This window comes from Lontra canadensis, unplaced genomic scaffold (assembly GCF_010015895.1).
Source record: "Lontra canadensis isolate GAN:19392208 unplaced genomic scaffold, GSC_riverotter_1.0 scaffold38, whole genome shotgun sequence".
NCBI lineage: Eukaryota > Metazoa > Chordata > Mammalia > Carnivora > Mustelidae > Lontra > Lontra canadensis.
In genome coordinates this window covers 10,329,128-10,357,108 of record NW_022631032.1, presented here as the reverse complement: position 1 = coordinate 10,357,108, position 27,981 = coordinate 10,329,128, and the positions used below count along the sequence as shown (strand labels likewise).

The 27,981-nt window shown below is 39.6% G+C and overlaps 1 protein-coding gene across 3 annotated transcripts; it reads right to left on the bottom strand.

The window, feature by feature from the left end:
* Nucleotides 1–9: 9 nt before the first annotated feature.
* Nucleotides 10–9,435, bottom strand: A4GNT (alpha-1,4-N-acetylglucosaminyltransferase). Of its 3 annotated transcripts, XM_032869783.1 has the most exons (4): nucleotides 9,330–9,435; nucleotides 6,030–6,218; nucleotides 4,530–4,963; nucleotides 10–643 (listed from the first exon to the last, which is right to left on the bottom strand). In XM_032869783.1, exons 2-4 carry the CDS (start codon nucleotides 6,151–6,153, stop codon nucleotides 29–31), a joined length of 1,173 nt encoding a protein of 390 aa, XP_032725674.1. In that variant the 5' UTR covers nucleotides 6,154–6,218; nucleotides 9,330–9,435; the 3' UTR covers nucleotides 10–28. The 3 variants fall into 3 exon arrangements, with proteins under 3 accessions (XP_032725674.1, XP_032725675.1, XP_032725676.1); XM_032869784.1 differs by lacking the exon at nucleotides 9,330–9,435 and having other exon boundaries at nucleotides 6,030–6,478; XM_032869785.1 differs by lacking the exons at nucleotides 6,030–6,218; nucleotides 9,330–9,435 and adding an exon at nucleotides 5,170–5,200.
* Nucleotides 9,436–27,981: the final 18,546 nt, after the last annotated feature.

The following is a 27,981-nucleotide window of genomic DNA, read 5'->3' as shown; positions in this document are numbered from 1 at the left end:
ATGCAGCAGCAACAGCCCAATGCTGCCTCTATTTGTTACCTGCACTCAGAGTCCCAGTCCCCGAGCCCTCTGGGCCTTGAATCAGGTCTCTGTAAGTCCTGGGACAGTGTTTACGGCAGAGGTTCTCCACCAGCGTGTTGCTTCCTCTGACCACAGTCCTCCCTTCCTTGTTCATGTAGTTCCACAGATGCAGGGCGTATGAGTCATTGAAGCTCAGGTCTTTGTCCCAGACTTCATAGTAGCGCCTCCACTCCGGATAGGATATGGGGTAAAATCTTTGGGGGTGTAGAAAGGACAAGTTCAAACACCTGAGGTCACTCACCTCCTGGAAGTCTCCAAGTCTGCACCACAGCCTCAACATCCTCGTCATCAAACTGGGACCCTGGTTGCCCCAGATTTCTGAATTGTAGTGTTCAACAAAGTTTTCCATGCAATCCCACAGGAAGGGGTGGTGGGGGAGGAAGCCAAACACCCCATTACTAGAGTACCGAGAAGACTGTGCAGCCAGAAAGTTCTCCTCGGGGATGGGTCTGATGGAGATGACATCGGTGTCCATGTAGATGCCGCCATACTTCCAGATGATGGCCAGGCGGGACGCATCAGAACTGACGTGGAGCCAGTTGCTCTCCACACTGGCATTGATCTGCAAGAACAAGAGCAAATCAGCCCCAGCAGCAGGGGGACAGGGCAGGCTGTCCCAACGGGAGGCCAGCCCAGGGTGGCTGTGGAGAAGGAAGCAAGCCAGCTTCTCAAAAATCTACTGGACAAAAGCCCAGTTTTGCAAATTTACCAAACTTAGTTCCACCCAAAAATTTGCCTTCAAGTGACAAGTTTGCAGCAGTCAGTAACAATGGGAAGATTTTAGCAGCTTTTAAAGATTTTGTGAATTTGTTTTTAAAAAAAAAAAATGAAACAATGGAATAGTAAAGAAGAAACCCAGCAGGGATTTCACTATAAACCCATTGAGTCATTTTCAGCAGGGTGTAATTTTTTTTAAAACAATCTCTTTATTTGACAGAGACACAGTGAGAGAGGAAACACAAGTGGGGGTGGGGGGGTGGGGGAGCAGGTAGGAGAAGGAGAAGCAGACTCCCTGCTGAACAGGGAGCCCTCCTAGGATCCTGGGATCATGACCTGAGCTGAAAGCAGACACTTAAGGACTGAGCTGCCCAGGCGCCCACAGCAGGGTGTACATTGACCACAAATATGAAACTGTGAAGAAAGAATTTCTTGAGTCCTAAAAATGCTAAAAACTGATAAAGAAAAAAAAATAAACTAGGAAACTGTAAATAGATCAATATGTATGTTTTTTGAGAAATTGGTAGAAGACTCTTAAAATGCGTGCATGTCTTCTTTCAGTAGTTAATTCCTTGAATAATATCCATGGAGGGCCTACTTTCTATGTGCCAAGCTTTGTTATAGTTGCTAAGGAGATAGCAGTAAACAGACAGACAAAAATCTCTGCTAGGTGGAGATAGATGATAAACAAATTAATATATGATACGTTGAGTGTTCATAAGGACTGTGCAGGAAGAAATGCTGGATAAGGGGACTATGAAGGGAGCAGGATGGAGCCCTATCTTATCTTGGCTTCCAGTAGAAACCTGAATGAATTTGATGAGGGAAGCATATCTCAGAGAAGAGGGTTCTAGGTAGAGGTACAACAAGTGCAAAGACCCTGAGGTAGGACCTCACTCGCTATGTGCAGGAACAGAAAGGAGATAGAGTGGCCAAAGCAGAGTAGTGAAGGAGAGGGATAGGATGTGGGGGCAGAGAGGGATGGGAGGAGAGGGAGAGCAGATCACATAGGCTGGGGTAAAGACTGAAATTATTTGGAAGATTTGGAAGAAAGGAGTCAAGTGATCTTAGTCTTAAAAGGGTCATGCTGACTACTATGTGGAAAACAGACAGGGGTGGGGCTTGGGAGGTGGCAAGGGCGGAAGCACAGAGGCAAGTTAGGAAGGCTGTTGATGTGGTCAGATGTGTCCCAGAGCCGCCCTGTTCTGAAAACTTAACATTGTAAAACTGACGTACCGCTTGGGGAACCCAAACTACACCCTATGGAACATTAGCTCCAAGAAAACATTGATGTCCTACCAAAAGAGGCATCCATGCTCAAATCAGTTTGGAAAATGCTGTGTTGAATCAAGTTAACGTTTCTTTAGTTCAGAAATGCAGAGGCTTTCATCTCCTCATGTACATGATTAGTCTGTGAGGGGCAAAAAGTGGGGGGTGGGGGTATAGTATGTAGCATCGTCCAAGACAATTGGAGCAGAGATTTATTTGTCCAAGGAGCAAAGCACCATTTAGCTAATGTTCGCCTACCCCAGGTGTGGGGAAAGTAGGCCAACACACTGCCTGTTCTTGTTTAGTCCTCCTGGAACACCCTCTAGCAGGCTTGCCCTGCGAGCGACAGGGACCTCGCCAGCCTGTTCCTCCCAGGGGCCCCCTCTACTGCCAGGTGCTGTCTCCCTGGTCCATGGCCTGCCCTGCTTTCTCCCAGGGGCTCATGCTGGCAGCTGCCTAATTGTTGGGGTGTGCTGGTGGCTGCAGGTGTAATCTTAGTGTGGTGAACTGTTCCATCCCCTCCTGGTGGGTGTCAATTTGAGAGCTCCAGACTCTTCAGGAGAAGAGATGGACACACTGAGATCTAGAAGTCCCACGGGGCCAAGAGTAAAACTAGGCACCGCCCCCACAGGCCTGTCCCGTAGTCCAGAAAATGCCTCCAGATGGCAGTATGTAGCAGCTGGGGTGTCCTCTCCCCAGGACAGTAGACTGAATAATGACCACCCAAAGACCTCAGGCACTGGAGTCTAGAACCTGTAAACGTCACCGTGTACGGAAAAAGGGTCTTTGCAGATGGGATTACAGTAAGGATCTTAAGATGGGGAGATTATTCTGGCTTGTCCTGATGAGCCCTAAATGCTATCACAAGTATCATTTAAAGACAGATGTAGAGGGAATGTTCACACACACTCACACACACACACACACACACACACAGGAAAAGGACACATGCAGATCTCCACAGGAAGGATTTTTCTCTAGAGCCTCCCTGGGAACTGGGCCCCTGCCAGCACCATGACATCCACCCAGTGAAACAGATTTGGGACTTGTAGCCTCCATAACTGTAAGAGAAGAAATGTCTGCCGTTTCAGGCCACCCAGTGTGTGTTCATCTATCACAGCAGCCATAGGAAACTAACACAAGAAGGTGCACAGTGGCTTCACTATTGCCTCTTGGCCTGCAAAACCTAAAGGATTTACAGTCTGGCACTTTACAGAGAAAATGTTTGCTGCCATTTGGTCTAGCCTCTGCTTTAAACTTAGAAAGGATTTTATATGGCAAGAAAATGGTGTTATTTGGATGTCAATTTTTAAATTACCTTTGAGTTTTTAGAATAATTTTATTTTTAAAATGAACATATTTTCATCACTAAATGCACTCCTAATCGAATCACATAAAAACACCTACTATTACCATGCATTGTATTATTTTCTTCAGGTTGTTTTCTTCCACATAGATCGGAGGGGTGGGGTATATAACTAAAACAATTACAATTACATTATAACATAAGTGTATTTATTCTTCTGTTGTATTGCATTGTAGTCTTTATACGATGTCACAGCTAAAAACTGCATAGTGAAGTTATTAAGTGGTTCTACTGTAATTTCCTTAAGCATTATCCAATCATGGGTCCTCTGTGAGAGAAATGTTTAATTGAAATATTATTTCCTTATTATGCTATGTTATCAAGATGAAGATTACAAAATTCTCAAGAGCTCCAGGAGTTTTCTTGAGTCATAAGATATGACCCAAGAAAAAAGATATTTCTTGGGTCATATCCTAATATAACCCCATCTCATATAACAGCACTCTGCCTGATCCTTCACGAATTTTCTGTTCACATCATTTTCAAATTAAATATTGCCTAGTTTCCCACTTAGATGCAAAAAAAAATAAAGTTTAACATAGATAAGTTTAAATAAATTAAAAATAAGTGGTTATAGCCCCCAGAAAAGATCTAGAAACTCATTTGGTTCAGAATAGTCACAAAGGAGGGCACCTGGGTGGCTCAGTTGGTTAAGCGACTGCCTTCAGCTCAGGTCATGATCCTGGAGTCCTGGCATCAAGTCCCACGTCGGGCTCCCTGCTTGACAAGGAGTCTGCTGCTCCCACTGACCTCTCCTCTCATGCTCTCTGTCTCTCTCTCATTCTCTTTCTCTCAAATAATAAATAAATAAAATCTTAAAAAAAAAAAAAAAGAACAGTCTCGAAGGAAAACTTGTTCCTAAGAAATAAGGCTGGAGGCATGAGACAAGAGGCTCAAGATGAACCTAACTTAAGTCTCTCCTGCTTATTTGAATCAGGATTCAACACTGTAGAAAAAAGGCCAGGATCTGGGTCCTAGTCCCATCTCTGACACTGAGTCCTTGTGCTCTGTTTACCTATCCATAAAATGAGCAAATGGGACCCCTTTTCTGCGGTCCCTCCCAACGCTGACCTTCTAAGAGCCTCTCAACACTTACGCGAATGTACCATGAAAGCAATGGTGTGTCTTCAAACAGCCTTTTCATATCCAAAGGGAAGAAGAAAACATTGTCTATTGCTGAGAGGAGGGAAAAGCCTGGGTAAGTGGAGTTTGAGGGTAGCCATGTGGTGTCATAGAGACCCTTCATGAAGAACACCACAGGCTGCCCAGGGTAAATCTTGGCAGCAGACTCCACAGCACAAGAGACCAGTGGAGTTGGCTCCATTCTCTCTGAGGTCTCTATGAACACAATGCCACGCCCATGGCCCAGGAGGGCTCCCAGGTCCTGCTGGGACTTCTGGGGAGGAAGGCAGGAGAAGAGGCAGCTGGACTTGACGTTGAGCTGGTAGAAGAAGACACAGACAAGCAGCAGGATGCCCAACAGGAAGAGCTGGAGCTCCTTCAGCATGTCTACGTCTCTCTCCTGGCCTGCTCCTTGAAAGAAACACAATTCATTACAAAAATACACACACAACACCTGATGAAGACAGCATGCAAGAAAATGGGACATGAATATCACTTCTAAGATTAGATTTTTAAATCCTAAAAAAATAGGGTCAAATCAAGTACAATAATAGTAAAAGAAAAATGCATTCACTAGGGTTTATCTGAGGGATTTGAGGAAAATAATCATTCACCCTTTTGAGGGGCCCATAGAGCACCAGGCATGAAGAGCATCAAGACATGAACTATGGTAGAAATTTTTCTGAAGTTTGCCCCAGGTTGTCTAACTTCAGTTTCCAGGGCTTCAGGGAAAGGGGCATCTTTGGTTCTCAGGGTTTCCAAGTCAAGAGAATGGGAGAAAATTGGAAACCTTCATTTGGAGAGTCATAACCAGGTATTTGAGGAAATCAGAAGAATTCAGGATCCAGCCCAGTTTTATAGGCACACAACAAACATTCAAAGACAATTAATTAGAACTAGAATCTAACACCTATAAGGATGTGTTGTTGCAACTTAATTTTTCTCCCTAAAATCATCCTCATTTCTGTTGAAGATAGCCAAATTAAAACTAATTCATTTGGGAAAAAAAAGTCCATTTTAACAAATATGACCTATTTATTTTTTAAAAATATTTTATTCATTTGACAGACAGAGATCACAAGCAGGCAGAGAGGAAGGCAGAGAGAGGAGGAAGCAGGTTCCCCGCTGAGCAGAAAGCCTGATGGGGGGCTGGATCCCAGGACCCTGGGATCATGACCTGAGCCAAAAGCAGAGGCTATAACCCACTGAGCCACCCAGGCGCCCCTGGCCTAATTATTTATAGCAAGAATTGTGATCGATCATATGGGTTTCAGAAAATCTGCTCTGCTGGAACTTTTTATAAGGAATTTCACACTGAACTTTTAATAGCCTCTTAAGGCCAGAAGCCAAGCCAAATACTTGCCATCAGACTCACCTACAATACCTATAGATTTGGGGGAATTCCTCTCTTCCTGAAGTCCCCAAAATATCCTGAGGTTCCTGTACCTGACAGGAAGTGACATTCTTTACTTACCTGGTAAGGCCCCTCGGAACTCTATAAGCAAGGTATCAGGCCAATATTTCCAAGGAGCTTTATTGACTCCATAAAGCCAACCTTCATTCCTTAAAGTTCTCCAGTCATATCTGAGTCTATGCATGTGTCTCTCAAATATGACATTCCAGTTAAAGCTTTAGTAATACAGCCAATGTTCTTAAGGGTGTCCTGTTACAAGGAGAACAGATTCTCATTGGATTTATGCAAATGACTATAATTGCCTTGAGAGAAAGAATACTGAGTTCTGAATTCTGGAGGGTTTGGATAGGGAGAAAAGATAATTATTTTTATTTGCTTACAATGGAATATTTTATCAAATTTCTATTAACTCACAGATACCTTAAGAGAAAAGTTTTCCTTGAATCTGGAAGGGCAAACATTAGAGAAAGAGCAATGTTTTAAACAAGAATCATAAAAATTATAATCATCTTTTTCAATTCAGTTCGTCTCATGTAATTCATTCTTGTTCTGTTTGAATGCATTTTTTCCATTAGTTCTAGAGATTCTTACCCAGTTTTATCTTATGATCTTAAAGATATCAGAAACCTGTGTTCATCAAAAGCCCTTTTCATGAATTTCCTTGAAGCTGGAAGACATTTGCAAGAGCATTAGGACAATAACTGTAAATGACAAACGACTCAAAAATAGCCATGGTTAAAAGTCTGATTGTTATAATGCAGTTGACAAGGAAATTTGTTTTTTTTTGTGACACACAACATTTCAATAAGTAGAATTTCAAGTGATGACATTATTACAGGACATATTAAAACTAGGAATTTTATGTAATTTCTGCAATGGTTATAGCGTTTGCCCACACAACATAACTTAAAAAAGTTTACCATCATTTGTTTGACAATGCTTCCCATGTACCATACCAAATAAACATACCAAAATTATGTTAATTGGTACTAACCAATTGGTTAATTGGTTAGTACCAATTAATATACCAAATAAGTCTAATTAGTCAAAAAGACTTCATTTAGAATTTGAATTTGGGAGAAGTTTGTTAAAAAGCTGAGCAGTTTCAAAAGCATATGCCTAAATAGGATTACAGATCATCACAAAACTTAAAACTTAATTAATCTGAAAAAAGGAAACTTTAATTAATCTGTTTAACAAAGGTGGCCTTAAGAGATACCAAAAGCAAATATAACATACATATTTGTTAACAAAATTTAGCTTTTTTAATATTGAGAAGTTTTAATTTTCTTACATAATCAAAAAAACTGGTGAAGACAAAACATAGATCTTTGTTTTTTCTGTGCAGAAAAAGAAAAAAAAAATTTTCATAATTTCTTATCAAGAGCAGACAAACAATCCAATCCCTGTCTTTTTAACAGGGAGGAAAACCAAATTCCAATCTTATATTAGTGCACTTTCAAAATTCATTCATTCCTATCTTAGTCTTGACCATATATAAAATTATTTTCTAAAGATTCTCCTTCACTAACATTTTATGACTTTCTTTTTCCATTAAGACTTTGTCCTCTTTCCTCTCTAAACAATCAATCTCATTTCAGGACAAAATCATTATTCCTCAACAAAAATGTATCCTCATTCTTTATACAAGATACATCTCTCACTTTCCTATGTACAGAGTTGCTTTCCATATTACTTCCAACAGTCTCAATCACATTTATCAGAATTTTAATTCTTAAAAACCTCAGTCTCTAGGTGAAAACTAAGTAGGAAGCATCTATGAGCTGTCTGTTATATCAGAATTCTTTAAATTGGCCAATTTATAGATATATTTCATAATTTCTAAAAATGTGTTTTTTCATAGTACAACTTTCAATAAAGCATAATGCATGTTTATAAGCAGACCCAAATTTATCTTTAGTTTCTTTGTAATAAGAACCAAAAGCAAATAAACCTATGTTTAATAATTAATATTTCAGTATTCTACCTTATTAAAAAACTTTTTATTCATTCAACTTATTTGTTTTTAACAATAACCCATGAATACTTCATGAGGCTGACAAAATCAACCATTATTTTTAATGTTGACAACTCTAAAGACATGTTTATTTTTTAACTTTATTTTTAATTTTTTTGGAAGGATAGGAGACTTATTTTGATTAATTAATTAATTAATTAAATTGACTTATAATGTATTATTGGTTTCAGAGGTAGAAGTCAGCGTTTCATCAGTCTTATATAACACCCAGTGTTATATAACACTCATTACATCATATGCCCTCCTTAATGTCTATCACCCAGTTACCCCATCCCCCCACACCCCCTCCAGCTGCCGTATTTTAATTAAACCAAAAAACTTGAATTTTAACTTATTAAAGATTATCCCAGATCACATGAACTTGAAAAACATTTGGATTATTCTTATCTTTCTGAGTTTTAGAATGGCAGGTTTTTACAAGTGTTTGCCTTTAAGCTAATTAAAAAGAGCTCTTTTACAAATTAATTTTTAGCAATACCATTCAGAGGTAGAGAGAATATGTCACATTTATAACACATATACACACATATACACAAACAAGAGGCTACCAAAATCTAGTCTTTATTTCACTAACATTTGTGGAGAGGACATTACAGATCCAATTTCCAAATATCTCTCTTTTATAAAACAAATCTGATTAATCATAAGGTAGCATATAATCTATGGATCCATTAATGAGTCATTTTCCATTTTCCAATTAGAACAAGGCCAGTTTTGCCCAAAGATACCAAAGCTGCAGCAACAAGCCAAATGAAACCCAGAGTGCCTCTGTGGTCATTGGTCCCTCCCCAAGGTTGGGGGCTTTACTGATCAAGCCAAATGGCTTCCTAGCTTCTGGTTGGTTAGTCTTATGATTGGTTTTCTCTAATTGTGTGCACAAGAAAACGAATTCAGACATGTCAAAAGAATCCCACTTGGGCCATCTGAGACTCCAGTCATTCTTAGTGAAAATGTCCCATTTAAGTAACCACTTCCAAGTAGAGGCTCAGTGTACGCTGTGCATCAAGCCTGCAGGAGTTTCCCGAGACAGCTCCTTTAGGCTCTCAGTCACCTGAAAGCACTGTTTGGCCTGAAGGAGCAAGTGTCCCTTCTCCCTGAAGCTGAGTGATTCAGCCTGTAGTGTTTCTAGCTGGAAAATTCAATCAAGCTTTATATTAATAACATCAATTAGCGTAATGCCAAATCAAAACGACCAGCCCATCCACCCCAACTCCTCTAGGTTATCTCCACCTAGAGAATATTACTGGTAACCCTCAACAGCTCCAGTAAAAGTCAGGACCATCAACTCCAGTTGAAGAGGTTCAGATATGGGAAGAACTCACCCAATACACCTTCGAGGTGCTAAGAAGTTGGAGGGGCACAAAGAGCCCTGCGGTGCCGAGCCTGTGTTCCAGGGGACCCCCAGGTGATCTCACAAGAGTTGCTCTGCTATCCTGCTGGCTATATCCAAGAACAGTTGATGCAAATTGAATAAACCTTCTAGAATATTTAAAAGAAAGAGTTTTATTTGAACTCAAGCTAGGGCAGTTGCCCAGGATACACAATCTTCACAAAGAAGAGGGTGATCTGCTGAAGGAACATTTGGTGCACTTTTAAAAAGTTACAAATAATTAAACAAAGGACATTTCAGAAAGATGCAGACCTTAGCATAAGCTTCTAGCATATGCAAGGCTGTATAACTTTAAAAATCATGGGAACCAGGGAGGTTTTTCCCTTTTTCTTATCTTTGTGTTTGGAATGCTCCTTTTTTGTTATTTTTTATACAAATCAGATGTACAGTGTATGCTCACAGCAGAATTAAAGCCCATACTCTGAGGTTTTGAAAAGTCACTTTCACCTTGGTAAGTGTTCAAGTATAGCTTCCCTGGAAGCCCAGGGGCAGGATCCACAAACATTAGAAGTTGAAAGATTCCTTTATTTTATCACCTTCCAGCCAGGAACTTGCAGTTAACCAATATCTGAGGTCTTAGCAATGACGACAAGTTTTTCTACTATCCTACTATACTTTCCAATAAATCACCGTTTAATCATCCAATTCAAAAACTAGGGGAATTAAATCATTGGCAGAAGCTCAACACCAAACACAAGAAGTTCTCAGGATGCTTCTCCTTTTCCTAAAATGCCTCAAACACAGAGACTTGGGGAATATAAGGTGTTTGCACCATCTATCAGGTGACCCATACACTAATCCTGCCTGTTCATGGATCTATCAGGGAGGGTTAAATGTATCATAGCACAACCCTGGAGCCAATAGATTGTGCACCTGGGCAGTTCGCTTCAGTCAAAATTATGGGCAGAGATGTGGGAAAGTTTCCTCACTAGACAGTCCTATAAATGGATTCTAACTTTGCAAACACAGGTTTGATTAAAAGAAAAGCAAAGCCATCACCACAAAGCAATGGACAAACCCCAGTAGTCCAAGGACCTGGTGATCTGGAATGGGAGTTGATTCTCCAATTTCAGTGACATGGGTTTGGAAAGGGTGCTTTGGCCCAGAGGTCACCCTTTGGTGTGTGAACTGCCTGTCAGTTTCAGGAGGTCAGCTTCATTAGCCTCCACTGATGCGGTAGCCCCCACATCTCCGGAGTCAGTGTCACTCTCCTGTGGTCTGCTCCCCAGCACCCCCTGACAGGATCACTCAGTAACAGCATTCAGAGACATCCTCTGCTCAGGAAGCCACCTGTCTTCAGTCCAGAGCCTTCTCCCATCCATGATCAGGTATCCACCTGGTGTTCCCCCTGGGTGTTCTGGTGTGAAAACGGAGGTTCCCCCCCTGAGCAAATTTTGGATCCTGACATAACAGATCCTACATCAAGGAAGGTAAAACTCTCCAACTCGTCTCTGGCTTCCTGTTTCTATGTGGCCAAGGCTCCCCAGGACAGCTCTTTGGGCCTCCACACACACCTTTCTTTGCAACTGAATTTATTCTCTGAACCTAGGAATTCTATGTTCAGCATGCCTTGGCATTTTTCTGGAGTTCCCTAGCATTGGATGGATTGGTTTTCTTTCTCTGCAGTGGGGAGGGGAGAGCAGAGCTCCTGCTCCCCACTCTGGGGTAACTAAAGGGCTCCAATTTGGGGGAGCAATACATCCCTAATGCCTGTGTCTCAGGTACTCACATATCCTAGTGCCTTCTAGCTGCTTGCAGCATGGTCAAAATCACTGAGCAAGTGGTGGAATCAGAGAAGAGTGAAGTACTTGGTAGTCTTTGTCCCAAGAATGAAAGTAAACATTGGTGATGCCCTGAAATCCTAAAGCACAAAAAGTAGGACCTGTCTACCCAAGATCTATGGAGATGGTATGAAGGAAAGAGCACTGAGCTTAGAGTCGTATCACTATCCGCCCCAGGCTGAAGGCACCAGGACAAGACCCCAGGTCTGCTGGGAGCCTCCGCTCCCTCATGCGCTCTGGATGATAACTGACTGCAGGCTCACAGTGAGCGTGAAAGAGCTCTTGGTAAGGCAAAGCACAATGCTCACTGTCCACCACAGTGAAGAAAGGACAAAAAGAACATGATGACCATAAATGGCATTTCAACTCCCTGATGACAAACATTAAGTTATTGTTTTCAGATTAAAGAAATCTATTTCCCAGTAAACCTTGAAAAAGGAAATCCTCGGCCCTGTGTGAGAGGCAATTAGGCATGTGCAGAAGCCAAGCAGTGTGTCACTGGCACGGGATGGCGGGTGTGGTGGGGTGCGGCAGGGACCTTTCAGGGCCCCAGCGTGAGGTCCTTTCTAAGTCCCTCTGAGGAGGCCTCCTGTCACCTGAGCCACTCTATCAGAAACCTCCCAGGGCCCTCAGATCCATCCCTTCAGTTTTCCGTCCTCCCTTCAGAACAGAACTATTTTTCCTTCCTTCTGCTCCCCTTTCTCCTTGGCTGGACCACCCTAACCTTCTGTGCTTGTGGTCAGGTGCCCCAGCAGCAGCTCCTCACCAGAGGCTCCAAGGATGGACTTCAGGAGACCCTATACCCTGGACCCATAGCTTGCAACAGTCCCTTTACCTGGATGCCACCTATCCATAGCTTCTCCTACATGTCACCTCAGGAATGTCCCTGCTCTTTGACCCTCTGTGACATTAACTCTGTTTAAAATTCATCAAACTATTCAACACACAATTGCAGGCCTTCTCCAACCAGCCAAGGAGGTCCTAGGGACCCCAAAGCAGACATCTGAGTAGATGTGTGCAAAGAGCTGTTTACCTTTGATGAGTGGATGGGTCCGAATACACTGGTGACAGTCACATGTGTATCCAGATAGTGTCTACTTTCCTAGGAGTGTCTACCACTTGTGAAAGATCTTTTATTTCCTCTGTTGCAATATAAGCCCAACTTGGTCAATCCCATGGACTATGGAGCCTGCTATTTGCTGCTAAGTAATGAGACCTTAGGAAATGCAGATTGCTATAGATCCAAAGGAATGAACAGGATGGAGAAAAAACTCTGAATCCAGTGTTCTTTGGATTTTACAATGCTGTTCTTCGGATATTTGGAACTAGTACTAAAAAGAAAATACATATAATAAAAAAATAAAAAGCAGTACAAGGAAGAAAACCACAGAACCATAGCAGAAATTTCCCCAACCCCCTAGCCCTGTGGAAAACTTCTGATAACTTCTGTAAGTAGTTCCGTGTTTGGGCCTAAACTCCTCTTCCATAAAGGACTCACTGTATTGAGAAGGAAAAGGTAAAAGGCATTTTTAACAATAAATGTTTGTTGAATTGAATAACACGTGGAAAGCACACTTCTCAGTTCTGTAACTTCTTTGAACTCTGATTGACTGTGAGAAGGAAATATGCAAGCCCACAATACTTGTCCTATTTACTTTGGAACTTTGGGGACCACAGTTCCGGTTTTTAACTTATTTGTTGAGCAAGTGGGACTGATAAATTTGTTAAACCACTCAGCTATCAATAGGACAAAACCAATATGGTGATATCTTATCAACCTTGCTAATTCCTTTCACTACTGTTCTGAAGCTGGAACAAAAACTGGAGTGTTGGGTTTATATGAATAGTGAGAAGATAGCTGGACGAGGCAGCTCCCTGCAGAGTGAGAAGTAATCCAGAGCCTAACACTTGACACCCATGGGAGAGTAATTGAAACAGGGAGGAGTGACATTATCAACATTAAATCTTGGGAAAAAAATGTTTTTACTAACGATCAGTGAGTTGGTGCCAGATTAAGATCCCCTGTCTCAGGGCAATATTTTGAACTATTCTGCATGTTTAAGAAAATCGTTCTAGCTTTGTGTTTCTGGAAATAACGCCTTTTGTTCTCCACTCAGCCATACCAGTTAAATATGCTTCTGTTTACAAAATTTTAATGTAGCCATCAAGAATGTGTGTCTGGGTTTGTTCAGGAAATTACTGTATCTACACATGTCACTTCCCCCTTTTTAAAAGATGTATTTGCAAGTAAAAGAAAAGGGATAGGAACAAAGGCAAGGAGATGAGAGAAAATAATGGTTCTCAGTGAAACAGTTGTGCCCCACACCCCAGAATTTCAAGCTAAAGAACAGAATCTGCAAGAAGCCCGCAGCAAGCGGTGGACCAGCCGTGGAGGACTGAAGGCACTTTGCTATTATTATACTCTGTAAGTCATATTTCATTTCTTCTTCCTACAAGGACTTGGGGACATCTTTGGAGCCACCTGTGCCAAGGGTCCACATGGCACAGGAACTTTATAATGATTGAGTAGTCATGCGAATCAGCACTTCTCAATATGGTTGAAAGAAATTGCTATAGACTGAATGTTTTTGGCAATCCCCCACACCCCAACCCAGCACCAAAGTTCATATGTTAGAGCCTAATGATGGTTTTTGGAGGAGGGGCCTTTCAAAGGGAATTAGGTTTAAATGAGGTTATGAAGTGGCATCCTTTAAGAAGAGGAAGATGAAATCTCTCTCTCACATCACCAACCACCCCCCCGGCCATGGGCATGCACCAAGGAAAAGCCATGTGAGGACCTAGCCAGAAAGCAGGATATATATAAACCAGGAAAAGGATCTTCACCAGGAACCCAACCTGCACCCTGATCTTAGACTTCCCAGCCTCCAGAACTGTGAACAGCAAATGTCTGCTGATTAAGTCACCCGTCTATAGTATTTTGTGATAGCAGCCCAAATGACCAAGAAAGAAACCCCATAGTAAGCTTTTCTCTGATTTCCTTCCATATATTTTCATAAGAATCTGTTTTTGAGCCAGCAGTGAGGTTGAAACTTGTCTTAAGATTTGAAGAATTGAACACAGGCCTCCAGTGGGGGAAAGGATAATTTCATTTGCAACAGAAACCCATAATGGATGAAATTGTCCTCCTTACCTGAGACCTCTGTGCCTTCCCTTCCTTTTGTCCTTCCACACACCTCTTGTTTGTCCTCTTGTAGTGCCTTCTCTCTTTAAATGGAGACTCCTGGTCTCCCTTATCTCAGTGTCTAACCATGCACCCAGTACCCAAATCAGGAAATCAAGGAGTCATTCTTTACTCTTCCCTTCCTTACCCCTCCTGTACAAGCTATGTCAGTTCAGGTCCTCTGAAAAGCAGACACCAGAACAAGATTAATTATACAAGGATTTTTAGTAGCAGAAATGCCTGTGTGAGAGAAAATAGGAAGGTTGATGTATGAGGCTGGAAAGCTGGAATGTGCCAGTGGGAATCTGAGAAGATTGGGTGGACGTCTCCCGGGCCACCTTGCTGACAGCTGTCCTTGTCTACACAGCAGGTTCAGCAGTGTCATCAGAGCATCCTCAAATAGATCAGCCATTGGAGAAGGGCTGTGCCTCCCAGGAATGGGTCTACTCAGGATTCTTACTACATCAGTCACTAGAAGCCCACAGAAAGAGTCACCTAAGCACAACTCAGCGATGCATTTCACAGAGCAGTAGCTGGGCTTTTGGTCACTTATGTATCCTCTGGTTGGGGGTCCTTGAGGCACATCCTCATATCTGCCAGTGCACCCCTTGAGCTGCACAGATCTACTTCTCCACATAGTGTCAGGGAGCAGTGCTTCCGTGGGCCTTTCTTCCAGAGGGAAACTAAGAAGAAAGAGATTAGAGGGATGAACCACAGCCCCTGTCACTGTAGCTGACCTCAGGGCTGCAACTCATCCACTCCCTCCTCCAACATTCTTTCTGAATCCCCTTCACCCGCAAACGTCTCCTTATCACATGTTGGTAGCTTAGCTCGTTGTGCAGCTCACAACCTTATAGTGCCCGAATCCTTGAGAGTCATACCCTTTCTCAGTTCGGGGTTGCAGCATGTGTCTGCTCACAGTTACAATAAGGCAAAAGAGGACCAGGAGGCCCCAAAGTGGATCTCTTAGGTTCCATACATACCATATTCCTTCCTGCTCCTAGTGTGTAAAAGCAGTCAGACCTCCTCCTGCTGAGCAAGGTCAATCATCTCCACCAGAAAAACTGCTCCTTTTCCTCCCTGGTTCCTGGGCACAGGAAGTCCAATACCTTATAGTAGTTCATAATTCAATGACGCCCTTGCAGTATCACCTGGAAAGAATCTGTTCTATTTGAGATCAGAACCTCCAACACTGAAGAGCCCAGAGTTGCACTGACAACAAAAAAATCCTCTGGTAAGTCATTAGGAGTGGTGGTCAGTGAGGGGATATATATATATATATATATATATATATCCCTTGATTCCTGGATCCATGGACTCTTGAGAACAGTACACCATATACTGGTGTCTGGGTTGGTATAATTATACTGTGTTTTGGAAGATGGCACTTCAGCTGTCCCTTTAGAAGACTGTTCCAGAAACCTCCCTCACGATGATGCAATATCTGATATAACCAGTAGATCCCAAGGTAATGGACCCTCTCCTGCACCTCCCACGCTGTTGAGTCTTCTCATCAAATACTGTGCTGGATGAGAGTCCATCCTTGTGGATCAAGCATTCCATAACCCCAGAGCATGTTGTGGCTAATTTTTGTAGGCAAGAAAGGCAAAATCATACCTGGAATAGTCATTCCTGTGGGAATGAACCATTGGCTCTTTCAATGGGAGGGCCTGATAGTCAACCAACCGGGCATCAAACAGCCAGCTGGTCTCCTCAAAATGATATCAAGGATTCAGTTTTGATCTCTGTTGCTGATAAGTTGGACATTCAGAGGCAGCACTAACTAGATCAGCCTTGGGAAGTGGGGATTGATGTTGTTAGACCAACACATGGTCTCTATTTTTGCCACCACAGCCATCCCATGCATGTGCTCATCATGCCATTTCTGGGCTGGTGACCAATTATTAGACTGTCAACAGTTCACCAGTGTTCCTGTGGGATGTCTTCCTTTTGCTTTAGCTTGCACTTCTTTGATAACTAATGAGTTGAGCTTCTCTTTACATATGCTGGCTATTTGTTTTCCTCTTCTGCAAATTCCTTTCTCATGTGCTTTGCTCATTTTTCTGTTGGGTTCTCTACCTTTTTCTTATAAATCTACACATTCCTTATAAATCTAGATATTAATCTCATGTTGGTTTTAAATTCTACAACTATCTTTTCCCTATATGTCATCTGGATTATTTTGCCTTTGGAGTCCTCTATCTAACAAATATTCTTATTTTAGTGCAATAAATATAACACTTATTCTGTTGAATAGTTTGTGTTTGAGAGATTTTTTTGAAGACCTTCCTCATTCCTACATCACAAAGATATTCTTCTACAATTTTTTTTCTTTTTTTCTTTATAATTTCATAGCTCACATTATGTTTATTCATCCATTTGTTTGTTCGTGGTGAATTGTGAAGATTGATTTTTCTTTTTCTCTCTACAGTGAACCGTTTCTCCAACATCATCTACAAAACAGTCCATGCTTCCTCCATGGGGTTGTGATGCCAATACTGTCATATAGCAGGCCACCATATGTATGTCCCCATATATCTCTCTCTGAGTTTTCTCTCTTCTTCCACTGGTCGATTGTTCTCTTCTTATACCTGTAGTTCTTAAATTCCTCTGGCTTTTTAAGTAGATCTTAATCTGTGGTAAATATCGAAGGACTGCTCCCTTGTCTGATTTCCCCACATGCCTTTGGAGCAACTGCACTTGGCAGGAGAAGGTGACCAGAGAAGCGACGGTGAAACACTTATCTGTGAATAAACTGATAGAAATGGAGAGATTAAAAAAAGAAGAAGAAGAACAGGTAAAGGGGCAGCTGAGTGACTCGTCAGTTGAGCATCTGACTCTTGGTTTTGGCTCAGGTCATGATCTCATGGGTGGTGAGATCCAGCCCCTGGGTAGAGCTCTGCACTCAGCAAGGAGTTAGCTTGAGAATTTCTTCCTCTGCCCCTTCCCCGACTCATGCTCTCTTTTCTCTCTCTCTCTCTCTCTCTCAAATAAATAAATCTTTAAAAAAAAAACAAACAGGCCAAATGTTGTGGCTGGATGAAACATATTCTTGGAAAAAATTTTAAAGGAAAAGGAAGAGAAAGAAGAGAAGACAGAGAAAAAAAAAATTTAAAGACACAGCCACAGCTTTCCAAGGGGGAAAAAATAGAAGAAGAATTTAAATTATTTAGGAGGAGAAGCACAAACTATTAGTAAAAAATGATTATCCAAAAGAAATGCATAATGTGGTGAGAACATAAATGTCTCCTGAGAAATTTCAGCAGGACTCTGGAAAAATGTCAACAGCAGCATGATTTTTGAATCTCTCCAAATCCCCATGTAAAAGCAGGAAGAACAACTAAATTATAAAACAAAATCCCATGGATAACATTGACAACAAAACTAAGTGACAAGATATCCCCCTAAATCTCAAAATACAAGAGGATGCCAACGATCCATCCATAGCCCCAAGAATTCCGTGGTATCAGCGTCTGTGCTGGATAAAGCAGAGAGAAGCAATCAGAACTGAGAGCAGGAGAAACTCAAAATATCTAACAGATATTTGCTGGAGAGTGTGGCAGCACTGAGACAGGAGGGCATTTCCAGTATAGTAGCAGATAAGAGCAAGGAGCCCATAGTAAAATCTGAAGGGGCTAGAATACACTGAGCCTCCATGAACTCTGGAAATCGAACAACTAGGCCTCCTCTCCAACAAAAGGCCTTACACTAAGGAGACACCAAGAGGAATGGAAACAAAAATGTACAGGATACGGAATTCCACTTTCAGGAAGGCAGAATACCAGAATCCCTGTTTCTTACCTGAAACAAAAAATACACGAAATATACAAACAAAAAAGAAATAGTCAAAAATACACAAAATGCACAAAAATACATCAACAAAAATAGACAAGGTATATGAAACAATTTTCAAGACACTGTGAAATCAGGCAATGAAGGCCAGTAATTCCTGAAGGATGGGAAACAAACACGGTAAGCCCTTTGATGTCCCCAGCCTCCTGCCACAGGGGGATTTCAAAGCCTCAGTGTAAGGGATGGGGAGCTCAAGAAGAACCCACAGACTTCTTGCATTGAAAAGACAAGCTGAGATTCTGGAAGATTGAGGTAAGCAGAGTGCTGGAGAGGAGACAGCTTCATGGAGCAAAAACTCTGGAAACCTACAGAGAGTCATCCTTGCGAATTCATCAGGGAAATAATTGAACAAGTGTGTGAGGAAACTGAGGTTAGAGAAAGAACCATCAGCAAGGATTAGAGGAAATGTACCTGGGGTCACACAGGGCCAGAAATAGTTCCTGTTCCCATCAATCAAGGTTAAATACTTCATAATTCATAGGATATTGGGTAGAGAACTCAGAAGGCCCTTGTCTCAGTATTAGGGGAAAAAAAATCAGCCATACACTAACACATCTCTGACGCCACCTAACCAACTTTAAAAGCAAGACCTAAAAGCATCAAGTAACTTAACTGAGTCCCTGAACAAAGCTCAAGCATATTTATAGGAAAACAAAAACATTTAGCGCCTCAAAAGGAAAACCCACAATCTCTCACATCTGATAAAAAATTACCAGTCATGCAAAGGAGCAAGAAAAGACAAGCAATAATGAAAAGGAAAAGAAAACTCCATTAATTGAAATCAACCCAGAACTGACATATGTTAGGATTAGCCAACAAAGATATTAAAACAGTAATTATAAAAATATTATGTATGTTCAAGAAAGCTAAAAAGAGACATAGAAGGATAAAAAAAATGAAACTTGTAGAAATGAACCTACAATGTCAGAGATGAAAACAGTTTGATGGGAGTAGTGGCAGATCTAGCACTGCTCAAGAAAAGAATGTCCTTGACATAGCAATAGAAATGTTGAAGACATAACAACAGAAACTATTCGAAATGAAACACACAGAGGGAAAAAAAAATCTTTAAAAATTAACAGAGGATCAGTGAACTGTGCAATAACTTCAAGTGCCTGATACATGTATAACTGGAGCCCCCAAAAGAGAGCAGACAATAGAAACGGAAATTAGTCAAAAAAATCATAATAGCCAAAATGTTTCCCTATTTGATGGAAATTATAGAGTCACAGATTCAAAAGCTCAGCTATCCTCAAGCACAGAGACATGAGGAAAACTACAGCAAGGCCCATGGTTTGGCTCAGATTGCTCAGATCCAGGATAAGGGAAAAAATATTAAAGGCAAAAAAAGAAAAACTCACATTACATACAGGAACAAAGATAAGAATGATCCCAGATTTCTTGTCAGTAGCAATCTAAAAAAGAAACAGTAAAGTAACAATTTATAGTACTCAACCACAAAACAAAAACAAAAACAAGCACCTTTAAGCCAAGAATTCTATCCTGAGTGAAAATGTCTTTCAAAATTGAAGGCAAAATAAAGTTGTTCTTTTTTGTTGTTGTTGTTTTGTTTTGTTTAGCCATATAGAAGCTGAAAGAATTAATCACCAGAAGACCTGCACTACAAGAAATGTTAAATGAGGTCCTTGAGACAGAAGAAAAGTTATACTAGGAAAGATGGATCTCTACAAGGGAATGAAGAACATAAAAAATGGTAACTATATGGGATGGGGTTCCTGGCTGGCTCAGTCAGAAAAGCATGGGATTCTTAATCTCAGGGTCATGAGTTCAATCCCCATGTTCAGTGTGGAGATTGCTAAAAACATAAATAAACTTTAATAAATAAATAATTTTTTTTTTATTTAAAACATGGTAATGTCCCACAGCTGGGTTCCTGCTCCGTGGGGAACTTGCTTCTTCCTCTCCCTCTGCTTCTCCCCCTGCTTGTGCTGTCTCTCGGGCACATACTCTGTCAAGTAAATAAAATCTTTTTTAAAAAATGGTAGCAACGTGGAGAAATATGCAAGTATTTTTCTTATTTCAATCACTTTAAAATATGTCACTTTAAATAAAAATCAAAATAACATAGTATAGAGTTTGTAGCATATGTAAAAACAAACTGTATGGTGAAATAGCATCGAGGTGTAAGGGAAAGCAATGGGAGAATATTCTGGTAAGGTTCTTATACTGTATGTGAGGTGATATACTAACACTTGAATGTAAGCTGTTAACATAAAAGATTGTTGGCTTGCAACCCTCTGGGGAACATTCCAGGTGTAATCTGAAATTGGACCCCAACCTCAGAAGGCAGAGAGAGACCAAAGGAAGAGGCAAGCCACTCCGGGTTAGTAGGTAGTAGTTTGTTTGTTTGTTTGTTTGTTGTTTTAAGATTTTATTTATTTATTTAGTAGGTAGTAGTTTTGATAAGCAAAGGGAACTTAAGTATAAGGCTCGTCTTGGGCTGCAGCAAGACAAGTGGATCCGGGAATCTGCCTGCCATGTCTTAAAATGTATATGGAGACACATGGGTACTGTCTATACCCTTAACTGAGAACAATCACGTATACTGTGCAGGTGGTCTCAACAACACATCGTTATCTCAATGCTAGGTCCTTGTAGCAGCCACTGGGAATGGGAAAGGTAAGCAGAACCCACTTTCTAAGGATAGGGGAGGAGGTAAGGACCTTCCCATCTCTAGGGTCCGGCTCAAAGGTCAACTGGTAGTCAGTTCATAGTGAAGTTTATGGCTAATAAGTCAACAGAGGAGATAAAATCATAAAAAATATTCATCTAAAAGAAGCCAGAAAAGGAAGAAAAGGGGGACAAAATACAGATAGGAGAAAGAGAGAAAAACAATAAGATGAGAGACTTAAAATCAACCAGATCGGGGCACCTGGGTGGCTCAGTGGGTTAAAGCCTCTGCCTTCAGCTCAGGTTGTGATCCTAGGGTCCTGGGATCGAGCCCCGCATTGGGCTCTCTGCTCAGCGAGGAGCCTGCTTCCTCCTCTCTCTCTGCCTGCTTCCTCCTCTCTCTCTGCCTGCTTCTCTGCCTACTTGTGATCTCTGTCTGTCAAATAAATAAAATCTTTTTAAAAAAATTAACCACATCAATAGTCAGAAACCAAAATGGGGAGAAAATCGTACATATGCAAAAAAATGACTATTCCCAGTAATTGTATTACTCTGAGATTTATGTATATTTAATAGAGGTTAAAGTAAATTAGTGATTATAGGAAATTCTAATTCTATTTAGTACTCCAGGTCCTTGAAGTCAAGATTTCCAGTGTAAAAGATAGGAGGTATTGATGTAATATAAAAGAGGTTAGGTAAAACATCCGATAGTCCTGAATTTTCAATGGAAATATCAATATGAACTCATGAAGTGTTTTGTTATGTGTGTGTGTGTGTGTGTGTGTGTGTGCTTTTCCTAGCTCTGTCCATTGAAGAAGTCTAGAAACAATGACTGATGCTTGGTAGCAATTAGCAACCCTTGTCCCCAGATCGTGATTTTGAAATATCATGTTTCACTAAGAGAAAAAAGGGTTTTTATGGGGGAAATGGTCCATTCCACACCTGGGGCAGAAAAAAAGTACAAGGTAAGTCAAGAATATATTTTCACACCAGATAAAGTAAGCTACTTGGCTGATGTGAAAATGATTCAGAAGCCGACTTGAAGGGATTTCTACTGAACAAAAATAGAACACTCTTAGCTTTAAAAGGCCTAAATGCAACTGATTGAAACTCTTTAAATATGTTTGAATCCATAGGTTCATAATGATTAAAAAAAAAAAAAGCCAGCCAGTTTTGGATTGTGATAGGGATTCGATTCACAATCTAAAAACTTAGAATCATATTTTTATCCTCTATATCCCACATAGAATTGAACTTTAGTTATTGACTATAAAAATGGAATTCTTATTAAATAAAAAAATACTCCACTTTACATATATAAAATATTTCAATGAATAAGTGAAAAATGAGGTATTGAATTAGAATATCCTTATTTTACAACTCCCAATAAGCTAATCATTCTAGACACTGGGCATCAAAAGCTGCTCATGCCACAAAAAGAAAGAAAACCAGAAATGGTGTAGCCTCCTTATGAAGGAACACAGCACCACCTATGGTCTTTTCAAAGGGATTTTATCTAAGTCTGATAAAGCATCTAGCTCCAGCTGCCAGTTTGCAGGAAATACAGAAGATAGAGGAATGTGTTGAACTGCACCAAGAGCAAAATCTAGACTATGAAAAACTACACAAAAGTCCTGAGATTGTCATATGAAAAGGTGTGAAAAAAGAAAAAAATGGAGAGGAGTCCTCAAGATTAAAAGACCCTTTAAAGCCATTGCAATTTTTTGAATGGTCAGGACTAAACTATAGAGTCCAAGATTGCCTACAAGTGAAGAGATTTAAAGAAACACAAGAAAGCAATTACTATAAAAGACAGGATAATGGATATTTTTGGAGGAAGGGAGGGTGTTGAGATCGGAATGGGGCATATGGATGGATTTCTGGGGTAAATGACAACTTTCTAGCCATGTGCGTGACCTGGATGGTAGTTACAGGGATGCTCATTCACCTTATGATAATTCAGGAATGATACATTTGTCTTGGGAGTGTTCTGATGCTGTGATCTAAATATTTTACAATCTTATTTTATAAAAATGCCTAAACATGCAGTGGTTACTGACTCCTTAATAGTCAGAAACAATCAAATAGCAAAGTTATAAACTGCATATTACACAACAACTCCGAAAAACCAGTAAGAAATTAAACTTCATTTCTGCAGAAAATCAGGCAAGAGCTATAACCAGGTAATCCAGAGTAAAAGAAATATAAATAGGTTTAAATACATGAAGACACTCAACCTTACATATAAGATGGTTAAAGCTGCCCTGGGATATTTTTACCTCTCAGATGAGCAAATGCCTAAAAAGTTTATTAATACAAGGCATTGGGAAGAGTGTGGAAAAACAATCACTCAAACATGTTGCTGGGAGCATAAATCTGTATAACCTCAGCTGGGACAGTTAAACTATACTTGTTGAAATGATAAACCAATATGCCATATGTCCAGCAATTTTATTACCAGGAATTTATCCTAGAGATCTAGCTGCACATGAACAAAGTAACATATATTTTCATTTTCACTGTTTTTATTTTCAAAGGATTAGAAACAACCTAATGTCCATTAGAAGGGACTGGTTTAATAAATTAAGATACATCTATACAATGGAATAATATGCATCCATAAAAAAGCAGGAAGACTTTTACTTTTTTTTTAAGGATTTTATTTATTTATTTGATAAATACAGATCACAAGTAGGCAGGGAGGCAGGCAGAGAGAGGAAGCAGGCTCCGCGATAAGCAGAGAGCCCGATGTGGGGCTCGATCTCAGGACCCTGGAATCATGACCAAGCTGAAGGCAGAGGCTTTAACCCACTGCGCCACCCAGGAGCCCCTGAGCAGGAAGACTTTTAAATGCGGACATAGATTCATCTCCAAGAAACATATTTTAAGTGGGGGAAAAAAAAAACACAGTAAAGAGGAGAATGTGTGGATTGCCACTACCTTTCTCAAAAGAGAGGAGAGAAAGAAATTCAATTGATAATGTTGGTTGACCCTGGGAAGAACTGAGTGACTGGCAGACATAGACGGGACTGAGATCTTTCACTGGATGTACCTTGTACTATCAGAATTCTGTACCATGTGTATATGCAAGCAATTTCAAAAACAATAGATTTAAGAAAGAATAATTGGGTATCCCAACAGTGACTGAACACAGACCTATGAAGAAAGTTCAGAAGTTTAATACAATTATTAATGAAGGATTCATGAAATCACTAGGAACTTCCTGCTTTGGATTCAATAAGTCAATCTACAGAGAAGTCCAAAAATGGACAAAGGAAATCAATTGGGAGTTCATTGATATTTGAAATATTAAAAATAAAAATTGGAGTCACATCAATATTTCACAATGCTTTTTCTTGTCACCAGACTTCTGTATACTTTTAGGAACTGATTTTGAATCTTCATAATATCACTACTATATTTATATTAAAATTTAACTTTCCAGATTTGTTAAATTACCAGGATCAGAGTCCACACTTCCTCCTAGGTAGTTTGTGATCATTGGTATTTGTTGATTTGGCAACAATTGACACCTTTATAATGTTAAGCCATCACATTCAGAATCCTGGACTATTTTCTCATTTATTTAAATATTAAATTATTTCCTTGATATGGTTTTTTTTCTTTATTGAGGTGTTGAAAATTTTTTTATTAATTAATTTCTAGAAACACTTTATTTTTGTTGTTGTGTTGTTTTTCTATAATTTTCTTCTTACCTGTTATTGTTATTTGAAAAAAATGCTACTGATTTTTGAGATTGTCTTTGTACCTGGCAAACTTTGATTGGCCTTATTTCTATGAATCTTTTCATTTTGCTTTTTATACTTTCTATACGAGTGATCTACATACAGATGACCTGCAAATAATGATGTTTCCCTTCCAACCTCTATATCTATTATTTTCTTTTCTATTTGACCACGATCTCTGGTATTATATTAAACAATACCTGTGAATCAAATGCCCCTCTGATTTGCTCCTATAGTACCATATTCCCCTCATTTGCCACACTGCTGTAGTTGGAATTTCATAATTATTGAGGTGATTATTTTTATTAATTTCCCTTATTGTATTATAAGTTCCATGAAGCCTAGAATTATGCCTGATTTTTCTCACTGTTGTATCCCTGGCATAATTCCTGGGATGTATTTATCTCAATAAATATTTCTTGAATGAATAAATGAATGGCCTAAACTGATAAATAACAATTAAAGAAAATCATAATAGATGAGGACCATAATTTTCTTATCTTGCCTTTCCTCTCCTGTTCCAATTACAAACTCATTAACACTCAGGAGCATATGTATCAGTCAGGGTATTTTGGCTGCAAGCACCAAAACTCTGGCTGGCTAAATTAAACAAGAGGGGAATCTACTGGAAGGAGATAAGGAGATAGGGATTAGAAGATAAAAGGAAGGCTGAAACCCTACGCATAGAAAAGAGCAATTCTGAGGGGGTAAAATAGGTTTGTCAAGGTGCTGTGTCTGCAACTAAGGAGCTCCAAAGACTCTCATCATTGTATCTCTCTGATCAAGATCCCCGCTCCATCTCACCACCCTGAGACCACCACCTGAGCCGAAACCAAGAGTTGGAAACATAACCAACAGAGTCACCCAGGCACCCCTACTCAGGTTTTCATATGCTATTTATGTTTCATTTTTCTCATGTATAAATTTGGTCTATTTGGAATATATATATATATATATATATATATATATATATATATATATATAATGTATATATGTATAAACATTATGACATATATATATATATACAAGTTTTTTCTCTTACAAGTGGATACCCAGAGATTCAACCCTGTATATTTAAAATATCTTTTCCCTCAGTGATTAGAGATGCCACTTAAATCATACACTAAAATCTTCCATGTTTGTGCCTATTTCTTGTCTTTCTGTTCCATTGGTCGGTCCATTCATGAACCAATACTACGTTGTTTTAATTATAGAGGTTTTATAGTATGTTTTAATAGGTGATATGGGCAGTATAATCTACTGCTCTTTTGGGCAGTAGGGCAACTTGTCTAACTCCAGGAAAACGAACAAAAACCAAAACCATGTATTGATATTTTAATTGGGGTCCTGTTAAATTTACATACTAACTTTGGAAGAACTGGCATCCTTAAAATGTTTACCTATCCAAGAATAAGAGATGTTTCCACTAATTCAAGTCTACTTCTGCATTTTGGGGTGTTATTTTAAGGTTTTCCTCGTTACAAGCTTTGCACATTTCTTGTTAAGTATTTCCTTTTGATATTGTTTGTATCACACTAGTTATTGGTACTTGCATATGTGAAAGCAATTGCTTCGTATTTTAATTTTTATCTTATTACATTACTGTATTACTTATTACTGTGCTGTATTAGTTTTAATTTTTATTTTCTTGTGTTTTCCACCTAAACATTCAGGTCATCTATATTTACTTGCCTCTTCCTTTGCAATCTTGATTTCCCTGTTTTCTTTTGTCTAATTGCTTTGTTCTTTACACAGATACAATGTTAAAGTGTAATGGAGGTAGCAGATATCCTGTCTTGTTCCTTGACCTTCTGCTTACTTTCCTCTGATGAGAATGCCAACAAGATGCTAGATTTTTTTCTCCCAAAGATTTATTTATTTTTAAAGGGAGGGGGTAAATCTTCAAGCCGACTCCACGCTGAACACAGAGCCCAACAATGAGGGGCTCCATCTCAAGACCCGTGAGATCATCATCTGAGCAGAAACCAAGAGTTGGATGTTTAACCAAATGAGCCCATCCAGGTACCCTTGGATTTTACTTTTTAAAAAATCAGAAATGGGTGTTGAATTTTGCCAAAGGCCTTTTCATCATCCACGGAGATAACCATGTTTGTTCTTAGATCTACTATTATGTGAGTTATATGAACACATTTCCTAATTATCGAACCATCTTTGTATCAGTCATGCTAAATCACCTTAAAATGTGCTATAGATTCTGTTTACTAGTATTTTATTTAGGACTTTTGATGCAATATTCATATGTGAGATTGGTCTGCGGGTTTTTTGGTGCAATCTTTACTCAGATTTAGATATCAACATTTTACTTGCTTCATAAAAAGAAAACTAAACTTTCCTTCATTTTTCTACATTTTGTAAGTTTACCTGACATTAGTGATTATTTGGTACTTTCCTCTTGAATCCATTAGAGCCGAGCCCTTTTTTGTGGGAGTTAATTCTTTGATAACTTTCTCTATTCCTTCTGTGGAAATTTTTGCCACTTTCTACCTCCAGTAGGGTGAATTTCAGTGAATTCTATTTTCCTTATCACATTTATTTGTACTAAGTTATGAGGGTAATCCTATGTTTGTTTGAATACCCTGTTTTACTGGCTATTTCTCCCTTTTATTTATTTATTTTTTAATTTATTCTTGGCATTTGTGCTTTCTTTCTTGATTGAGCAAGCTAAAAGATTGTCTTTTTTTTTTTTAAACTCTGTTATTTATTTTACATCTAATTACTTTCTGCTTTTATTTATCTTTATTAAAGAATTTCGGGGGAGAGACCTCTATGTCACAACTATGGGATTCTATTAAATCTATTAATAGATTCTATTAAACCAGCAATAGGGGAAATCTATGGTTTTTAAATACTTCATGTAAATAATGAAAATTTAAATTAGTGAAGTAAATTCACTCAAAAAAGAAAGTAAACAAAATAGATGCAATAAGGATAAAGTGCTCAACCTTCTTCAAGCCAGATGCTGACAAAATAGACGTCAACTGCTAAATCATTCTCCTAGATTGGCCTCTGGATGTGGACTACTATGGGATGATGACATCCTAGAACAATCTGAATTCATGGCTACTGACCCAAGTATAGGGCAACCATCTCTACGGGTCACCCAGGCATTTTAACCAGAACCAGGATAGAAGTATAGTTTTTCCATGTAGATCTTTAAAAATATTCTACTACTAGCAATCCATAACAGCAAAGGGGCAGCATTTATGCAATTCAGTCCCCACTAGTAATTAAGACTAAGCTAAACTGTACCCAAATGACCTGAAACACTTACTATAGCTACCTTAAAATTAAAGCTAAAGCTAAAATATGCCGAAGTCTACAAGGCTGTATGAATCTCAGCAATTAGTGTAAAATTTTGTTTGCCAATGTTTA

Bases quoted from the DNA above. Each gene is read 5' to 3' on its own strand.
- A4GNT (XM_032869783.1), bottom strand. From the start codon at position 6,153: ATGCATAGACTCAGATATGACTGGAGAACTTTAAGGAATGAAGGTTGG. The intron at 4,964-6,029 runs GTAAGTAAAGAA...TCTTTCAAGGAG, and splicing joins GTTCCGAGGGGCCTTACCAG to CAGGCCAGGAGAGAGACGTA. The intron at 644-4,529 runs GTAAGTGTTGAG...TTGTTCTTGCAG, and splicing joins TGCTTTCATGGTACATTCGC to ATCAATGCCAGTGTGGAGAG.